General features: G+C 40.5%; 2 protein-coding genes and 2 long non-coding RNA genes across 4 annotated transcripts; 1 reads left to right on the top strand and 3 right to left on the bottom strand.

The window, feature by feature from the left end:
- Nucleotides 1-1,197: 1,197 nt before the first annotated feature.
- LOC124066401 lies at nucleotides 1,198-3,013 on the bottom strand. Its single transcript, XR_006844594.1, has 2 exons — nucleotides 1,360-3,013; nucleotides 1,198-1,242 (listed from the first exon to the last, which is right to left on the bottom strand). It is a non-coding gene; the product is annotated as an uncharacterized LOC124066401 (long non-coding RNA).
- A 5,015-nt stretch (nucleotides 3,014-8,028) lies between these two features.
- On the bottom strand, nucleotides 8,029-11,234 carry LOC124066398. The gene is made up of 2 exons (XR_006844591.1): nucleotides 8,698-11,234; nucleotides 8,029-8,580 (listed from the first exon to the last, which is right to left on the bottom strand). It is a non-coding gene; the product is annotated as an uncharacterized LOC124066398 (long non-coding RNA).
- Nucleotides 11,234-13,259, bottom strand: LOC124066388. The gene is made up of 3 exons (XM_046402742.1): nucleotides 12,930-13,259; nucleotides 12,506-12,607; nucleotides 11,234-12,283 (listed from the first exon to the last, which is right to left on the bottom strand). Exons 1-3 carry the CDS (start codon nucleotides 13,257-13,259, stop codon nucleotides 11,234-11,236), a joined length of 1,482 nt encoding a protein of 493 aa, XP_046258698.1.
- LOC124066302 lies at nucleotides 12,828-18,370 on the top strand. The gene is made up of 10 exons (XM_046402568.1): nucleotides 12,828-13,719; nucleotides 14,416-14,543; nucleotides 14,768-15,175; nucleotides 15,264-15,349; nucleotides 15,810-15,946; nucleotides 16,265-16,324; nucleotides 16,698-16,936; nucleotides 17,057-17,204; nucleotides 17,434-17,543; nucleotides 18,042-18,370. Exons 1-10 carry the CDS (start codon nucleotides 13,680-13,682, stop codon nucleotides 18,351-18,353), a joined length of 1,668 nt encoding a protein of 555 aa, XP_046258524.1. The 5' UTR covers nucleotides 12,828-13,679; the 3' UTR covers nucleotides 18,354-18,370.
- Nucleotides 18,371-19,699: the final 1,329 nt, after the last annotated feature.

Below are 19,699 nucleotides of genomic sequence, written 5' to 3' on the forward strand. Positions count from 1 at the left end.
AACACGTGTAATAGTGTTTCAAATGTCACATAAAAGCTTGGATAAATGGAGGAATTGTAAATCCGGCTCACTTGGGTCGGTGTTAGCAGGAACAATAGAAAGATGGTAGAAGAATTTCCAAAGGATGAAACGAAAGAGGTATTAGAAAGGTTTGGAGACTGGACAAGGAAAATGCAGGAGAAAGGGATGTTTGGAAGTTGTGAATGCGCTCCACCCACTCTGAGCAATTTCAACATGTTTATGAGGTAAGAGTTTTCTTTGATTTTTATGTTGATCTGTAGAGATAAAGTTGTTCATGAGAACACAGGGATAAGTTTGTTATTTTTCATGAAGATGTGAGGTGGTTTCCTACTCCATTGATATTTTCACTGTGCATGTGTCAGTGTATCGGACAGCATAGAGTGTTGTAGAATTCCTGCAATCACACAGATCTCAAGTGGTCGTGTACACGCAGGGTTTGGAATAGCACAATAGGGATACTTCAGTTAAGGTGTTGCAGATGTTGGTGAGTTAAAACGAGTGAGTAGACTGGGATAACCCTCAACGGTCAAGCGCAATGAGTAATACACTCCGTGTAGAAGCTTCTTGATCGGGTCCTCACTTGGGCACTGTGCCACTCACCCTCTCTGTATAACACGTGTAATAGTGTTTCAAATGTCACATACAAACTTGGATAAATGGAGGGATTGTAAATCCGGCTCACTTGGGTCGGTGTTAGCAGGAACAATAGAAAGATGGCAGAAGAAAGTTCCAAAGGATGAAATGAAAGAGGAATTAGAAAGGTTTTGAGACTGGACAAGGAAAATGCAGGAGTAAGGGATGTTTGGAAGTTGTGAATGCGCTCCACCCACTCTGAGCCCCAATTTTGTGTGTATAACCAAGCAGCTCTGTACCTGCCTCTGCCACAGCGTTGGGTAACGTATTGCGTATTGCGTCACTTCCTGTTCTTGCACTACTCATTCACTTGCTAGCGTAGGTGTTCGGTGGTATTGGTGTACTTCAGTCGACATATTTTGTGTTAGCTTTTACTGTGGTTGGTTCTTACAAATAAGTACACAAGCACTTTAGGAAAAGTTTATTAACCGCACGATCATCTAGATTCTTTCCTTTTCCGATCCCCGTCCTGTTTGTCGTTGAGCTTCGCTTAGTGCTAACATGGCTGTAGCTCCCACAGTAACACGAGGAAACGGAGTTTTCTTTTAAACTACAGGGCGTTCTTTATTCAGCTTCGTCCCGTGAAAACTGACAATAACAAACAACAAATAAATTTATATGAATCATATTGGACAAAACTAAGTTAATATTAACAATTTAGAAGACGACTACGTAACTCTACAATATTGAGAGACATAAGCTTACCTCGCTGGCAGCTTGTTACCAAAAGGAGCTAGGTTCGTTGCACACAAAGGTTCATCACTCTTCATAACATTTCTTCAAGAACAATATTCCACAACCGGGGTCCATTCAAACGTTAAATGACCCGCGTTACATTCTTCTCTTGCAATATTCATCAAATACATCTCACACATAAAGCTTAAGCCTTCTTTGGTCCTGGTAGGCGAAAACTGGATTACCGCTGTTTTTCAAGATATCCCTTTCCTGTACGTCCCTGAATTATGTCCCCCAGGAAGTAGAATAGAAGATTCCACCCCAATACAACACAAAAATATACTGCGCACCATGAAAACCATGCTCACCATAAACAAATGAAATAACCATATTAATTTATATATTGGAAATATTATTCATGCCATTTAGGTAACTGATGACAGTTATACTCCCACCAAAATCTTCTGTGATTTTATTTTCATTTCTTTATTCCTAATGTGAAGCTATATGAACTTGTGATGAACTTATTTATAACCTTTTATTTACTAACTTTAAGATTCAACTACTGCTTATAAGCTTATAATGACAGGATGAAAGTGTAAACTCAGGCCTTCAATCTGCTTCCAGTAGTGTAACAGTCTTCTGGATGCGTTTCTTTGCGTTTCTTTGTTCCTTGGTCCACTTCTGTCGATGCTGAAGATTCAAGAGATATTCTCTCTTCCATCGCAACCAGAAACTGTTGGCCAGGAACTAAACACGACGCCATCTTTTACGAAGATAAAGATCCTCTCTAACAAATCGTCCAGGAGGTGGAGCGATTACTGTAGACTTCATGGTCAAAATGTGATTAGGTGTCAGGGGCTCGGGGCAAGAAGCATCACAGAGGTAATCAGTGGTTAAAGGCCTGCTGTTGATCACAGCCATGACTTCATACAAAAATGTCCTAAGAGAAGAACAGTCAAGTTGTTTGGATGACTGCTCCAGGATTGATGTTAAGACACTTCTGATGGTGCGGATTTGCCTTTCCCAAACTCCGCCCATATGACTTGAAGCTGGTGTATTCATGATAAACTCGCATCCTTCTGCTTTGAACTTCTCTTCTTTCATTTCAGTTAATGCCTCAGCAAACTCTCTCCTAGCACCAACAAAGTTTGTACCCTGATCACATCTTAACTGACGAATTGGCCCGCGAATGGAAATGGCAGCACGAAGTGCATTAATGAAGGAGTCAGTAGACAGATCATCGAGCATTTCAATGTGCACTGCTCTAGAAGCCATACAGGTAAGTAGAAGTCCATAGCGTTTGAGCTCTTTTCTTCCTTCCCTGACATAAAATGGCCCGAAACAATCCATCCCACAATAGGTGAAGGGAGGGGCCTCTTCTGTGCGCTCAACAGGAAGATCTGCCATCTTTTGTTGTTCTGGGGACCTTCTTAATTTCCTGCATCTGGTGCACTTGTAGATGTATGATGACACAGACCCAAGGATCCATATCCCATTAGCACGGAGCTCGTTCATAGTCAAAGCACGTCCTTGATGGTACACTTTCTCGTGATAATGTTTTATAAAGAGTGATGACAAGTAGCTGTCTCGAGGAAGGATCGCGGGATGCTTCACATGTGGATGGAGGGCTGCATGAGTCAAGCGCCCACCTACTCTGAGGACACCTTCCTTGTCCAGAAATGGACTCTGCAGCTTGTTCATTACTTCACTACGCTCACCGTTGCCATGTCTCAAGTGCTGCATTTCTTGAGCAAAGCTATCCTTTTGTACCATCCTTATAAGCATTGATTCTGCTTCTCTTCTTTCCTCCAAAGTTGTGGCTTCACTTGACTTTCGCTGTAGTCCCTTGGCTTGCTTTACTCTGCGTGTCAGTCTAGCTACAGCCCTGACTAGTCTTGACCAGTCTGAGAAGTTGTGCATACGATCCAGAAGTGGAACATCTTCGTGGACTTGAATGTCATGAACATAAGCCTCTTTGACTTCAGGATCAGCACTTGAAATTTCTCCCACCATGGCATCTTCAGCAGGCAGCTCTTTCTGCCACAAAAATGCTGGGCCTGTGAACCAGTTGGAAACCTTAAGTTGCTGTGCTGCGAGACCCCTAGATGCATAGTCCGCAGGGCTGTCTTCAGAAGCCACATATCGCCATTGATCAGGTTCTGTGCTTTGTTTGATGCGCTGCACCCGGTTAGCCACAAAGACATGAAACCTTCTGGCGTCATTGTTGATATATCCTATGACTACCTTAGAATCAGTCCAAAAAAATTCATGTAGGGAGTCAATTTCAAGTTCCTTTTTCAGCAAGTCACTGATGCGAACAGCTGTGACTGCTGCTGAAAGCTCCAGTCTTGGTATAGTAGTGACCTTGCTAGGTGCAACTCTTGCCTTCGCCATGACCAAAGAGCAGTGGACCTTTCCTGTTGTGCTCACTGCTCTAAGATATGAGCACACTCCATAGCCTGATGTACTGGCGTCCGAGAAATGGTGGAGCTCATAATGCTTGACAGTGAAGCCTTTGGGAGTATAACACCTTGAGATCGATATGTCTGCCAAGTGTTTTAAGTCCATTAGCCAGGATTCCCACAACGGTTTGAGGTCTTCGGGTAAGTCATCATCCCAATCAAGCTTGCCTCGACACATTTGCTGCAGGATCTGTTTTCCTATCAAGATGTACGGGGCCACAAAGCCAAGTGGGTCATACAGTGAGGCAACTGTGGACAAGACCCCTCTTCTGGTAAGCGGATTGTCTTTCACAGCAACTTTGAATTGGAATTGATCGGAAGCCACGCACCACTGAACCCCAAGGGCTCGCTCTACTTGAGGCCCTCCAAATGCAAGATTCAGGTCTTTGGTGCCTTCTGCACGTTCCTTTTCAGGGATTGTGTCCAGTACGTCCTTGCAGTTTGAGACAAACTTGTGAAGATGGAGTTTTCCCATATTGCAGAGGTCTCTTGCTTCCTTGACTAATTGGATTGCCTGGTCTTTTGTTTCTGTGCTCGTTAAACCGTCGTCGACATAAAAGTTCCTCTGAATGAACCTGACAGTGTCATCACTGACCGAACCGCGTCCTGTGGCAGCGACGTGCTTAAGTCCAAAGTTGGCACAGCCTGGTGAGGATGCTGCGCCAAACAGATGAACTTTCATGCGGTAGATGGAAGGCTGTGCCTCCAGGTTGCCACCATCCCACCAGAGAAATCTCAAATAGTCTTGGTCTTCTTTCTTTACATGAAACTGGTGGAACATGCGTTCAATGTCACACATAAGTGCCACCGGTCCTTTGCGGAAACGGCACAGTACTCCCACCAATGTATTGGTCAAGTCAGGACCAGTCAAAAGATGGTCGTTCAGAGAAGTCTGTTGAAACTTTGCAGCACAATCAAAAACAACACGTATCTTACCCGGCTTCTGTGGATGGTACACCCCATGGTGTGGGATGTACCAAACTGGGGTTTTGCACAGGTCTTGCTCCATGATCTTTTCTGCATCGCCACTCTCAATTGTTTCATTCATGAAAGTTGTGTAATCCTTGTAGTACTGCTGATTCCTTTTCAGTTTTCTTTCCAGACACCTCAGACGATGCATGGCACAGGACTTATTGTCAGGTAAGTTAGCTCTTTCTAGCTTGAATGGTAGTGGCATTTCATAATGCCCATCAGTCTTTAATCTGATGCCATCCGTCATCTTGGCCAGAAATCTAAGATCTTCTTGAGATATTTGCCCATCCTCTGTGGTTCTTTCAATAAAGTCAGATTCAAGAATGTTCATGATCTCTGAAGGTGACACAACTTCTTTGATTTGCTTTCTGTGGACAAAATGAACTTCGCATGCGAGATCCGACAAGGGTCGACATGAGGGTCACCATAGCCAATCGCACTCCAACCTAAATCGGTCTTTATTGCAAAGGGTTGGTGTTCTCTTCCTGACACTACCTGTCTTGGAACAAGAGCCTGTGGACAATTATATCCAATAAGCAGGCCAATATCACAACTTTGCAGGGGAGCAATTTCATCCGATAGGTGTTCAAGGTGAGGTCAAGCTTTTGCAGTTTTCGGTGTAGGGATATGATCTCGGTTTCCTGGGATGAAGTCTCTGGAGTATGTTGCTGGTAGGGGAATTGTTTTGTTTGAGTAGAACCCCCTCACTTGTAGACCCGTTAGTTTTTGACATGATATTCTAGTGTCCTTTGAAGCCATTGTTGACAGCTTTAGATGGACTGGCTCACTCTTAGCATGAAAGGCTTCAGCAGTTTCTTTAAGAATGAATGTCGTATCACTTTGTGTGTCGAGAAGTGCATATACAAGAACCTCGTGATCTGGTTCATGAGCTGTTGACACCCACACTGGTATCACTGTAGAGGTATAAGTGCCCCTGCGCTTTGCATAATTCTGTTTGACGTTGCTCTGCTTGATGCACTGTCTGCTTTATCCTGGTTGCTGTCTTCTCTCTCTACCATTACGGTGCCACCTCTTGATGAGGGCCGTGCATCACTGCTACGATTTTCATGAAGACACGTGGGGTGCCTTTTGTTACATTTTTCACAGGTCTTTCTCTTTTCACATTCCTTTGAGCGATGCCCTGGTTTCAAGCAACCAAAGCACAATCTATTTTCTTGTATAAACTTATGTCGTTCAGAAACCTCTCTTTCCATGAATTTACAATTGTCTAAACCGTGGTTGGCCTTTTCACAGAGGATACAGCTGGCTAGGACAGCTTTCTCATCCGAATTGGTGGCTAATGCCTTTCTCCCAGGGCTTCTGTTTCTCTGGACTCTGGTCTTCTCACCGTCACTTGGTTTTAGAGCATGTAAAGAAGTCACAGGGTTGCATGCAATCTTGGCTTCACGTGTTAGAAATGCTACAAATTGGCTGAAAGTTGGGAATGTTTGGCTTTCTTCCTCCACTTGCATTACCTTTCTATTCCATCTTGGAAGTTTGATGAGCAACTTCTGATTTTCATTGCAGTCATTGAGCACATCAAACCCTTTGATCTGTGACATGGCTGCTTCACAGCTTCGCAGAAAGTCCACAAATTCTTGTAGCTCCAGGCTATTCTTGGGATTTAGTTTAGGCCGTGTAGCTAGCCGGTCTCTGAAAGCCTTGGTAATAAGGAATGGATTTCCGTATCTTTCTTCTAAGATGGTCCATGCAGAAAGGTAGGCTGCCTCTGTACCTAGCATAAAGAAGCTCTCAACTGCTTTCTTAGCAGGCCCACCAATGTACTTTCGCAAATAGTGCATCTTCTCTTCGCCTGGTATGTTCTTCCTATCAATGAGAGTTTGAAATGAGATTTTCCAGTCATTATACCGAAGAGGATCACCAAGGAATACTACTGGCTCAGGTACAGGGGGTCGATTTGCCGCTACTGATTCTGCAAGCGCTCTTATTAGAGCAGTGGTCTCGTCTTCTCGCTTGACATTGCAGTTTGTGGAGTGGGTTACAGCTTGTGGAGTGTCTGAGTGATGCTGGGTTGTAGCATTCTGGGTTGTAGCTTCTTTCTTTGCTCTCACAGAACCACAGCCGTGCAGTAGCTCACTTATCTCTTCATCTGAGCATATACTCTGTGCATACACTTCCTGCCGTGCCTTGGCAGCCTTTAGTTTCTTGACTGTCTCCAATCGTTCTATCTCTCTGCGCTTGGCTTCTAACATCTGCCTTCTCTTCTCATTTTCAACTTCTCGTTCTGCTTGAAGTCTCTTATCTTCAGCTTCAAGCCTTTGCAATTCTTTAAAATGCTGCTCTTGCTCGTGAAAGACTTCAGCAGCTTCGGCTGCTGCATCTTGTCTCTTCAGTGATGACAGGCTTGAGCATCTTGAACTAATTACTGAACCAACGTGGGAGCGATGCACAGATCTTGAGCGACTAGAGATGATGCTCTGTGTATCAGGCCTTAGCTTTAGAGACCTTGCACTTTTGAAATCTTCTTGCTCATTGCTAGCTAGACAGCCATTTGCAGCTTCAACGATTTCCTTGGTTACTTCTTCACAAGTGTCTATTCTACGACGCATGTCTTGGTGTGGTGTTTGAACACGACGTATGTCTTCATAAATCTGCTCTAACTCAGTTGAGGCTTTTCTTATCTTAGCTGCATGTTCCTGTAGCATAGCTTTCGAATTACAGGTCTTAGAAGATTGTTTGGCATCTTTAACGAGTGCCTTCCACTTTTCATAGTTCGAATTGAACCTGCGTTCCAGTCTTTTTTTTGCTCTTCCTGCAGTTCTTGGCCCTTCTCTGTCAACTTACGGACTCTTCGGCCTTGCGGCCCTTCTTGTGAGCAGTTGAGACTGGATGCCGCAATTTTAATCACACATGAATGCTCTGACTCATCTAATATTACATCTTGTTCCTTGCCAGCATCTTCTTTGGTGGGTGTCTGTACGATCTGTTTTACACTTTCTCTGTCATTCTCAACTAGACTACCTGACTCAGACATTTTAATGGACCGTCTCTCTCTTAATGAATTCAAATTACCTTTAAGTTAGAGAAAAGGAAGTAAGTTATTCCCGTTTTATGTCTAACTTTCTGCTTAAATGCAACAGGACTGCAATATTTATCAAAAGTAACCTTGTTAACTTAAAGTTAGGTTGTCAAAAGATTGGAATTAAAACAAAAAAAAAAATTATCATAAATTCAGCTTACTTAGTCAGGTTTTAGTAATTATAGTTTAAACTAAATAAGAGTAAACTTTACATTAAGCTTATTCAACTATAAACATTCTCTATTTAAAAGAGCATTTGAAATAACTGTTATGTTAGTCACACACATGCATATGATCATGCATAATGGCTACAACCTGCCATTATGGTATTGAACTTGCCTAAGCCTAAATGGACCATCATCAAACCAAGAGTTATTAGCCAACAAAGAAAACATAGATTGACCTAGATATGAACACGGTCACATTTAAATTGAAATCCAAACCAAGAGTCTCTTGTTGTAGACAAACACCATTCAAATGAGTTCCTATAGAGCTCAAACCGAAGTCTCTGAAATGTCCGTTCAAAATGTTGAGCCTACGCTAGCAAAACAATGGCACCTGCACCGTACTGCGGACTGCAAAGTAGCTCTCGTGCGTCTCATCTCAGAAGAAGCGCTGAGGAATGCGATGCGATGGCGATGACTTGCCGCTTGCTTCTCCACACGCCTTGGGTCTTGACATCGAGTTTTCACTGTAGCTCCCACAGTAACACGAGGAAACGGAGTTTTCTTTTAAACTACAGGGCGTTCTTTATTCAGCTTCGTCCCGTGAAAACTGACAATAACAAACAACAAATAAATTTATATGAATCATATTAGACAAAACTAAGTTAATATTAACAATTTAGAAGACGACTACGTAACTCTACAATATTGAGAGACATAAGCTTACCTCGCTGGCAGCTTGTTACCAAAAGGAGCTAGGTTCGTTGCACACAAAGGTTCATCACTCTTCATAACATTTCTTCAAGAACAATATTCCACAACCGGGGTCCATTCAAACGTTAAATGACCCGCGTTACATTCTTCTCTTGCAATATTCATCAAATACATCTCACACATAAAGCTTAAGCCTTCTTTGGTCCTGGTAGGCGAAAACTGGATTACCGCTGTTTTTCAAGATATCCCTTTCCTGTACGTCCCTGAATTATGTCCCCCAGGAAGTAGAATAGAAGATTCCACCCCAATACAACACAAAAATATACTGCGCACCATGAAAACTATGCTCACCATAAACAAATGAAATAACCATATTAATTTATATATTGGAAATATTATTCATGCCATTTAGGTAACTGATGACAGTTATACTCCCACCAAAATCTTCTGTGATTTTATTTTAATTTCTTTATTCCTAATGTGAAGCTATATGAACTTGTGATGAACTTATTTATAACCTTTTATTTACTAACTTTAAGATTCAACTACTGCTTATAAGCTTATAATGACAGGATGAAAGTGTAAACTCAGGCCTTCAATCTGCTTCCAGTAGTGTAACAGTCTTCTGGATGCGTTTCTTTGCGTTTCTTTGTTCCTTGGTCCACTTCTGTCGATGCTGAAGATTCAAGAGATATTCTCTCTTCCATCGCAACCAGAAACTGTTGGCCAGGAACTAAACACGACGCCATCTTTTACGAAGATAAAGATCCTCTCTAACAAATCGTCCAGGAGGTGGAGCGATTACTGTAGACTTCATGGTCAAAATGTGATTAGGTGTCAGGGGCTCGGGGCAAGAAGCATCACAGAGGTAATCAGTGGTTAAAGGCCTGCTGTTGATCACAGCCATGACTTCATACAAAAATGTCCTAACAGAAGAACAGTCAAGTTGTTTGGATGACTGCTCCAGGATTGATGTTAAGACACTTCTGATGCACTGCAAAAACTCAAAATCTTGCCAAGTATATTTTTCTAATTTCTAGTCAAAACATCTCATCACACTTAATACAAGACAAAATCACCTAAAGAGTAAGATTTAAGTGAGATAAAGGCGCTTGTTTTTAGACAGTGCATCTTGAATATCTTGCTAAGTGAAACAGTCTTGAAAACATCTTGTTTTGAGTTATATCTCAGATGAAACAAGTTTTTTTAATATGTCATAAGGTTTTTAAGCTGCTGTGTTATTTGCAAAAGATGAATCGTCTTGTTTCAAGAAATAGACTTGACTTGAATTGAGACTACAAATTTGCTTTATTGAAAACATGCAGGGCTTGCAACTCACAGTACAGTGTGGCTATTACATTTCCAGCAAACCATGTCCATTAGATATGTAAAAAAAGACAGACATACTGTACCACATTATTAAACAAGTAATAAGTACAAATAAATGCTGTCATCAATTACAGTGTTTGTCAGTGCTTAAAAAAAATCAGCCCAACTGTACACTCAATACAGACTCAAGAATGATGTTTGATGATGTCTGTGAGATCATACTTCAGTGGAATGTACTTGCTATTATTGAAGTTTACATAGTAGTATGGTGTATAATCAACAAGCTTTTCAGCATCCATGAAAATATTTGCTTGAGCTAGGTCGGGAACTTCTACCTCGTAAGCTAAATAATGATCATTCCACCCAACTGTAGAGAGTGGTTGGCATTCAAAACAATACACTGACGAATTTAAAATATAAATGTTTTTCACAAGTGCAAACTCTGGATTATCATTGATGACATTAGAAATAACCAAAGATTTTCCACATGTATACTTATTTCCATGTTGCATAATCCACTGTACCGAAACTATGTGTTCAACGTGCTCTATTCCTAAGAAGTCTTTGATCTTTCCTTCGACATAGTGAACATTTTTCACCTCAGATGCTGGGCCCATGTCAACTTCACTTGAACAAATTGGATGTTTCTCATACACATTCTGACTACATTCATAAAGTTGGTTGTGCTTAACAAGAGACTTACAGATATTTTTAAAACTACTTTTCAAAGCCCACTGCTTAAAAAAGCAATGCTTTGACTCAAAACGCATACACATATGCCTCACTGTAGGCCCAAGTGCCTTAATCTGAGAGGGAAGATGCAGCAAGTAATGCTGTTTAGGTATAATATTTGCATCTGGAAACAGTTGTTTGAAATGTTTCAAATGTTGCTCTATTAAAAGCTTCAGCCTTGAAAGAGTTGAGAGAGCAATAATAGGTGAAAACAGAATTTTGACAATCTTTAACAACTTGAGTAGCATTTGTGTGTAATCATTTTCTCCAATTCTGTCAATGAGAAATGGCAGGATCTTTACCAAACCAGCATTTGCCCAGCTGACTGTTTCAATTTATTGTCATTTGATGACAGTGTATTGACAGATATGGGGCAAGGCTTATCCCTTGCATCCACAGGAGAATAAGGGAAACAAATAATTGCACTGTTGAATGCGTCCAAGTCCATATGACCTGACAGCACAAGATGCTTTAAAACACATTTGATTTCATTGACTGATTATGTCAAAGTGAGGAGATTCTGTTAATTTGCTTCTCCTGTTTATGCCATATGTCATTTTTAGATTGTCTTTCAGAAAGTCAGTATTTGCTTTTTCAATGTCATTACATTGCCTGTTATGACTTGCCATTGTCCTTTTAACAAACAAATCTTCATTAAATTGCTCCTGCATGTCTTCAAAGTTGCATTCGCAGTGCCTGCATTTACTGTAGGCAAACCCCACTCCTATCTTAAATCCAGCCACTTCATGCTGAGCTAGAGTGTCTCCGCACACAGACATAAGTGCACCATAAATTGTCCTCTCACCTTTTGCAGTGACAACCTGGACACCATCACACAGCTCAGTTAAGTCACAGTTAATCCTCTCAAACATCTCATCAATACCACAATGGGAAAGATCTTTTGATTTTACCATGGCAAGCAGATGAATGGCAGCAAGTCTTGATCTGTATTTAGGGTTGATGTTACCTAAGGTGTAATAAATTAATAACAATTTGTTTTTGTTTGCCCGAGATCCAAGAGGATTGCATAGCTCAATTTCATCTGTATATAAAATCAACTGCAATGCTGTGGGAAATTTCAAAAACAGTGGGTGCGATTTAAAAATGTCTCCATCAATGAAATCATGAAAAAATCCATCCTTGCATGTCTGTGGCCTCTCATCAATCATTGCAATAATTCTTGGATGTGATAGCAGCTGCTCCAAGCTTTTCACCAACGGTATATAATGAAAACAGTGGTCCTTAATGGTAAGAACTCTGGAGTCTCCATGTTTCACATAACATACTGTTTGTTTTGTGAAAACAATCTCTGGTTCAACTGGTTCTAACAGTTCTTTGATGGTCTTATCCTGCAAATGGGTGGAAGCAATTTGACTGAAAGGGTCAACAAACTGATCAAATATCCCCATTGCATCACTCTTTAGTTGATCCAGGTTCCCAGAATGTCTCTCAATCATGTCACTCATTTGCTGTTTGAGGTGCTCCAGTAATGCGGCCTGATATTGCTGGACTCCACTCACCATTTGGTTAACAGCTCTCTGGAGAGTAGAAAACAAACAAACAACAATACAATAAACAAAAAAATACTACAGTATAAAATTCATATAAAAATGCAGTCAACATGCAAACTCACAGACACTTTTTCAAGTAACCCTCATAGTCTGAACAGTGACTGTCATTCTACAGTTTAAGCTTATTTCTTTTAAGCTTGCAACTAAGAATGAAATACAATTAATTGGAAAATCAATGGCATAAATTACCTGTGTCAGTCGATGGGTTTCTCTGGCTTGAAGAAGAAATGCAGTTGCATGTTTAGAAAGGTCAACATTCATGTGACCATCTCCATCTTCTTCAAATCCACTCTGAAAGAGATTAACAACAAACATATCTATTAAAACAGGGGAAATATTGACATTTGTAGGTAGCACCACTAGATAATCTAACCTGGGTAAGCTAGTTAGCTAGATTTCTTCCAATAAAAAGGTACAAAATGGGCATATTTATTACTGATTGGTGTCTTTATTTCGAGTATATAAAAAACAACTAATAAAAACCACAATACTACAAAAGACAGTCACTTTGACAGCATTAGAAAAATAATCTGTACTTCATTTTACCCGTTCACTTGCTCTCTTCTTGCCAATAAATTAACATTACTAAATCTTAGCTTGTGTAACGACTTACCACTGGAGTTAAGATGCTTGAGCTCTCCGCTTCAGCCACAGGGCTTGCATTGGTTTGGTCGTTTGTGGCTGTCCTTTCACCTGCTCCCGGTAAACCGTGGCAAGTCGGTCTTTCTTCCTCCGCCGCTTCAACTTGGAGAAGATGCTGTGCGTGTGTACGCTTCACGTGATAGTAGAAGGAGTTATACACCCTGTACTCACTTGGACAGCCATCAATCCCGCACACCACGCGAAAGTCAGGGTTGCGACTGTGCATAGTATTAATGTGACTCAAAAGTTGTTTCAGAGTCAATGCCAAAAATATGTAGCATATAAAGCAACGCCAAATCATGTTGGAAGCAAAGATATCACAGGCAAGCACGGTAAACTGGTCACAGCACAGGTCGGACTCGGTAGAGGAAGACTGCCGTAAACGCTCGTTACTATGGTTACACGCGCCAGCGCGACGCTGAAGCTCATTGCTATAGTTACACCCGCCAGCTCGCTGCTGCAAATGAGAATGCCATAAACGACCGTTATATTGGAGCGACTCAGACAGCTTGGATTTGACGGATTGATGTGTTTCATTGCAGGTAAATGAAAGCGCTGAATCCAGTGCTCATTTTTTGTAGTTCATGTCGCACACCCTTTCAGTGTTATCGACGTTTCAATTTACTTTCAGTGTTTATTGTGTATTTTGCAGCCAAAGGGAGACATCGAGGTGAGCTAGCGGAGCTAACTTTAGCGGAGCTAACTAGCCAGCTAAGTCAGCATGGAAGAATTGGATGATGTCGCAGTGTCGATTTTAAGGGGTAAAGTATGCCAATATTATTCTTCATCATATATGAACGTACGAATGCAGAGGTGTGTAAATGAAATTGAAGCTAAAAAAAGGAAGCTAATTGCTTCCTGGCCCTGCACTGTGGGCCTCAAAATCTTTCTTCCATTTGTCACATCACACTCCTTCTGTCACCTGTTGTGTGAAGTGTTATGTGTGGTTGGTGACTGTATTGCGCTTGGGGAGACCAAAAGTGAATATTCGCCTCCCGTTACTCGCGCCATTCTATAGTTATACTAGTAACTATATTACATACAACAGCAACCAATGAGGTATCTACATTTCTATACTAAGTTGGTTAACACTAGCTATCTTATTTGAATGAAGTGTTAACTTCTAATAGTCTCATGCAGGTTCATGGGGCAGTCGTGGATCAGCGGTTAGGGTGTCGGACCCGTAACCGGTGGATCGCTGGTTCGATTCCCCGTCCCGGTGTCCATGGCTGAGGTACCCTTGAGCAAGGTACCTAACCCCCACTGCTCCCCGGGCGCTGCACGCGGTCGCCCACTGCCCCGGGTTTGCTGTGTGTGTGTGCACGTCACTTGGGTGGGTTAAATGCAGAGAACAAATTTCGTTGGAGTGAGTTCCCTCCAATGACAAAATATGTCACTTTATTTATTTCTAGGGCACTGTTTCATCTTGCTATTTTTGTCTTCCAATGTGCTCATAGCTGCAAACATCACAGAGACAATCATGGGCACCCTGTCTCGTGAAGACTTGCGGGATCTTTTCCCAGGCCCTGAGAACTTTTTACGCAGAAAAGCGGTCTGGCGTGTCTGTCATGGTGCGTCGGAGGAGGTCAGTTTTTGGAACAGGCATTGTAGTCTACATGTGTGTTCAATTCAGTTTAGATTAATTGACAGGTGTTCAGTTAGTTGATGTAAGCAATTTCACCCACAAAATGGAACATTGCTTATTTATACATGTGCAGAGCTGTCAATGCTACATTGCATTTTGTGTTGTCACACAAAACAAAAAAAAAAGTTACTTTTTGCAGTAGTTCATTACCTTTTATTTTACAGGAGTCTGGCCAAGAACACTCACAATTATCGGGCAGTTCCTCCTTTAATGCGTCACCCATGCGACAGACTTCCACTCCAGTGAACGCAAGTCCTGCAAGGTACACAACCCCTGAAAAGGTTGTGAAGTTATCCTTTCCAGAATATGTATTGCACACCGACACAGAACTTGAGCAAGTCCGACAACAATACTTTGAGCTGTCGAAGAAAGGCGAACAGCGCAACTGCCAGATGTCAAAGGAGCTCAGATGTCGCCTCATTCGAAACACCATGAGCAGTATGATTGCAATCCTGAGAGCAAAGGGGGATGGAGAATCGCACAGATACCCATCAAAGCCAGAAATTACAGCCATGGCAAAGAGAATAGTACTGTACTACCCCTTGCTGCAGGACCAAGGCCTCCATACATGGGTAAGTGAAATGCTTCCAGTTGATGGCTGTGTTTCATGTTGGACATTTTTAGTCGTGATTTGAAAAATTGATTAAATGTCTTGTGCAGGTCACTGTGTATGCACAGCTATACAAAAGATTGCAAAATGTGAGATCTCCCCAAAAAAGAACTCCAGATGGGAGACATTCAAAGAGGTGAGTTGTAACTAATGATTATTTTCATCAAAGATTCATCTGTTAATAATTTTCAAGATAAATTGATCAGTTGTCTGGTCAGTATAAAGTCTAAGGTTGTTTGGTCCACAACTGAAAGATATTAATTTCACTGTCATAGAGAACTAAAAAAGCTAGAAAATATTCACATTTCAGAAGCTGAAATCATATTTGGATATTCATAAAAAGAAAGAAAAATTACTCAAAATGATCAGTCATGTCAATGTCTTGGGTGATCTGTGTCTCGTATTTCCTCACTTTCTGTTTGTAATGAGTGCTCTTATTTTAGTGTTTGACTGTGAAGTAATTGCTTTGGATGTGTGTGGGAGATATAGCTTTTTATTACATTTTGTTTGTATGAAAAGTGCTATACAAATATAGTCAGATGGATTGATTGATTTAGTAGATGACAACTAATTGATTAACTGACTAATCTTCGCAGCTCTACGAAGAGGCGCTGTCTTGAGCAGCCAACAGACACAGATGAAATCGATTTAAGTGACTCAACAATCATTCTAGATCGATCCACAGAGGGAAGTGTCAGCCCAGGCTCAGACAGTAACGAAAGTGAGTTAGAAGGTGAGTTTCAACTTTGCATTCACACATTTGCCCTTATGAGGTATTTTTATTTTAGATAGTTTCACTTTTATTCTTTAGCCAACATTGTAAACTATTAAATGCTTTTTGTTTCATGTTTGTATGTACTACAGAAGCTGAGAAATAAAGTTTTTTCTGAATGATGAAATTCGGACCAGTTTTTCAGAAAACCCTCAGGATTTGGGGAGCTGTCCACAAACAATGCTGAGGTTTCAGAGGGTGTGTTTTTAGGCGCCCTCCGGCGTTAATGGGTTAAAGTACATTATCCTATCAGAAATATGTCTGTGTTATGTGTTGAAGGACAAAGAAGATCCCAGAGCCTACCTAAAGAAGCACCCTCTGCCCTGTCTAGTCTTGATGGTGAGTTTGTCCAACTGCTTCATGACTGTGTATAGTGGGGGTGTGCGCAAACCTTTGTAGGGGTGTACTCGTATGCCTACATGCAGTTGTATGTGATTTCATGATCATATGAGTTTTGCAAATAGCAAATAGTTTTCATGCATTTGATATACAAAAGATGATTTGATTTTTTAAAATGGCATTTCTATGGTTAAAATTCCAAAAATGAATAGGTATTTGGTAGTTAGGGACAGGCTGATATTTGTTAAAAGATTTAATTCCATGAAAGTTTAATCCAATATTAATGTATGATTTTTATGGCAGACATTTTTTGTCATGAGATGAACTTTTTTTTAACTAAGGCATATTAATTATGTATTTTTGTGTCTTACAGCTAACATGTCTGCAGATGTTGACAGTCCAGACACCTACAGTCCAGCAACCATGGCAAAGCACTACGAGACACTACAAACTTTGTATAAAAGAAAAAATCCAAACCACCAGGATGTCTCTCATCTCTTGGATTTAGAATTTGTGGCCAGAAGAGCATTCATTGATTCAAATACCATTCGCAAGGAGGACAGACACAAGAAGGTTCTTGAAGCATATCCTTGTTTCAAGGATGTTGGACATGTAAGTCATTATTGACTGTGGATGATTAAAACCATGGTATCACACACAGTCTTTAAAATGCCAATTTCCTCCTACATGATATATTCAAATGTCTGTATTGGTATATTTGATATTTCATAGGCGATGGAGGAGCTTCAACGCATTTTGGATAAGGATAATACCAACTTCATCGATGAACTGAAGGAAAGATGGCAAGACTTCTGCCAGAAGGTGCAGTTTTTTGGTCTTTGGAAGAAGGTGCTGAAACCCCCACTAGGAATGGACAAAGGTAGGGAATGCTGTTTTGGTGTTATTAGTGATTAGGGGGGACTTCAGGCATGTTAATTGTCAAGTACATGAGCTAGTGTTTTGTCATTCTTCTTTTTCATCTATGATGGCTATCCCATATTTGATGAATCTTTGTTTTTTTTAAGCATTGTGTCTGTTGTATACATTTTGATCAGATTTAACCTTGTGCACTCTGTCCAAGGGTTTAAGTAATGAATCTTTTCCTGCAGCTGAACAGGCTCTTGAGATCTTACGTGTCCTGCCATCACTGTTCCCCTCCACGTCTGCTCCTCCAAAGAGGCTACGAGATGCAAGTGAGGCTCTGGTCCATGTCCTTGAGGTGAGCTGTGTTGTTGGATCATTTTCACAGCAGTATTGGAAAAAAAATTACAACTGAAGGTGCTGCCTCTGACCACTCCCAATGTATTTCCTGTTCACACACTGTATGTTCTAAGCCTTCAAAAACACCTAAAACATTTGTTTTAGAAAGAGGATTTTCACTGGGTAGATGTCTTGGCGATGTCACAGTATCTACAAAAATGGGTGTATTACATGGTAGCAGGTTTTATCACCCTAATGATAACCAAGCAAAACTAGCCTAGCCTTTGTTTTTAGTTCTTTTAGAAGGCTAGATGTATATAAACAGTAAATGAATTGGGGATAGTTCAAAGCAGCACTTTCAGATGGAGCTTTCTCAGTACTGTAACTTCAGAATTAACTAAAAAACTAACAAAATTTTGCTATGTAAAGTTATGTTTGTAAACAACCCTCTACTCTAGGTTCCAAATGACCAAAATGCATTATCCTGACAGAAGGATGTCTGTATTACGTGTTACAGGAAAAAGAAGACCCCAATTTCTACTTGAAGAAACGCCCTCTCTCCTGCCCGGTCCTGATTGTCAGTTCGTCCAACTGCCTCCTAGTGGTAGGAGATGTGGCAATAACCACCTTTCCAAAAGACAAGCTTACCGAGAGTGCTTTATATCTTATGGCCTACTATTATACCCTACACCTGACTTATCCAAAGTGTGTAGCCACTCTGCTTTCAGTCATACAGACGGAGGTCCTCTTAGACAGAATCCATGAGAGGGATCTCACATCATCTTACAAGAAAAGCATGGCTGATTGGAAAGCTTTTATTGGCCAATAAAACCAATGGTCACATATGGTGTAGGATAGCGCTTCTTCTTTCCTTCCAAGGGTACTACAATCCATACTCATTGCTATTGATTCTTGGTCAGTATTTGGCTAAGTTAGCCCAGTGTTAATTTGGGGTGCACAACAATATTGGCCAACATGCTGATATCGGCAAAAAGTCCAGTATGGTGCATCCGTAATGATAATGTTACAATGGTTAATGGTGTATTGAGGGACTAGTTGTTCATGTAAACCCAGAACCTTTCATTTGAATGTTACAATATTAAGCATTTGTATAAAGAATGAATGTCACAGTTGAGACAGTTTTAGTGTCCCTAGTGTGTCTATATGCTTTGAGTGTTTGAGTTTTGTACGTGTATTGAGGGGCAGATTGGTCAGATGACTGGACCTGCCCTTAACTCACTCACATATTTGGTATATTCTGCTATGTTTACATATTGCAGTTCCATAAATACGTTGAAATGAAGCTGTTTCCCTTTTATGCAGTCCTCTGGGACTTTTTGCTGTTTAAATGAAAAAAGGTGGTTAAGTGCAAGACTAGTTTTCATTTGTTCTGTCTTATAAGAAGTAGTTAATGTCTTGAATCTAGTAGGTGAATGTCTTGATCTTTTGTAGAGTTTACAATAAGGTAAATACACTTGAGATGATGACGGGATGGTAAATTACAGCTTATTATGGCAAAAGGGCACTGCCTAATATGAGTCAGGAATGCTAACTTTAAGACATTTTGTCTCAAAATGCCAGTTTCTAATCTTATTTCAAGTAGGTGGTGGACTTAAATCTAGTACAGTGTCACAATTATAGAATTAAAATTTAGTTAAATACACTTGAAACAAACAGGATGATAGATGCTAGCTTTGAGGGGAAAATACTATTTTTTAACATCACAAGCTTATTATGAGACACAAAATCATCACAATACTAGTAAAATATAGCTAAAAATGAGTTTTCCCAGCTAATTTCAAGATCACTCTTATCTCATGAGGCTTATATATAATGTCTTATTTCAAGAAATCTTACCAAGAGAATTTTCACTTGTTCCATTGGCAGATTTTTTTGCTTATTACAAGCAAAAAAATCTAGTATTAATTTTTTTTTGCTTATTTTTGGAGTGACCTTTTTTCCTATGTATTATCAAATGTGACTGAATTAGACAGAAAACATGGTTTGAACTCTGTTTCTCTCAAATTCCAGCTTATTTCACAAGAAGGACTTTAAAACCTATTTTCAGTGAGGAAACATGAGTTTCACCATTTTGACTACGCTTTATTTGATTGCTGTGAAAAATCAAGTTTTTGACTTAGTATTAGTCAAATGTGACTGAATTAGACAGAAAAC

This window comes from Scatophagus argus, chromosome 10 (genome assembly GCF_020382885.2).
Source record: "Scatophagus argus isolate fScaArg1 chromosome 10, fScaArg1.pri, whole genome shotgun sequence".
NCBI lineage: Eukaryota > Metazoa > Chordata > Actinopteri > Scatophagidae > Scatophagus > Scatophagus argus.

Bases quoted from the DNA above. Each gene is read 5' to 3' on its own strand.
- LOC124066388 (XM_046402742.1), bottom strand. From the start codon at position 13,259: ATGATTTGGCGTTGCTTTATATGCTACATATTTTTGGCATTGACTCTG. The intron at 12,608-12,929 runs GTAAGTCGTTAC...AATCTCTTTCAG, and splicing joins CAAGCATCTTAACTCCAGTG to AGTGGATTTGAAGAAGATGG. The intron at 12,284-12,505 runs GTAATTTATGCC...TCTACTCTCCAG, and splicing joins AAACCCATCGACTGACACAG to AGAGCTGTTAACCAAATGGT.
- LOC124066302 (XM_046402568.1), top strand. From the start codon at position 13,680: ATGGAAGAATTGGATGATGTCGCAGTGTCGATTTTAAGGG. The intron at 15,350-15,809 runs GTGAGTTGTAAC...TAATCTTCGCAG, and splicing joins GATGGGAGACATTCAAAGAG to CTCTACGAAGAGGCGCTGTC. The intron at 17,205-17,433 runs GTAGGGAATGCT...CTTTTCCTGCAG, and splicing joins CCCACTAGGAATGGACAAAG to CTGAACAGGCTCTTGAGATC.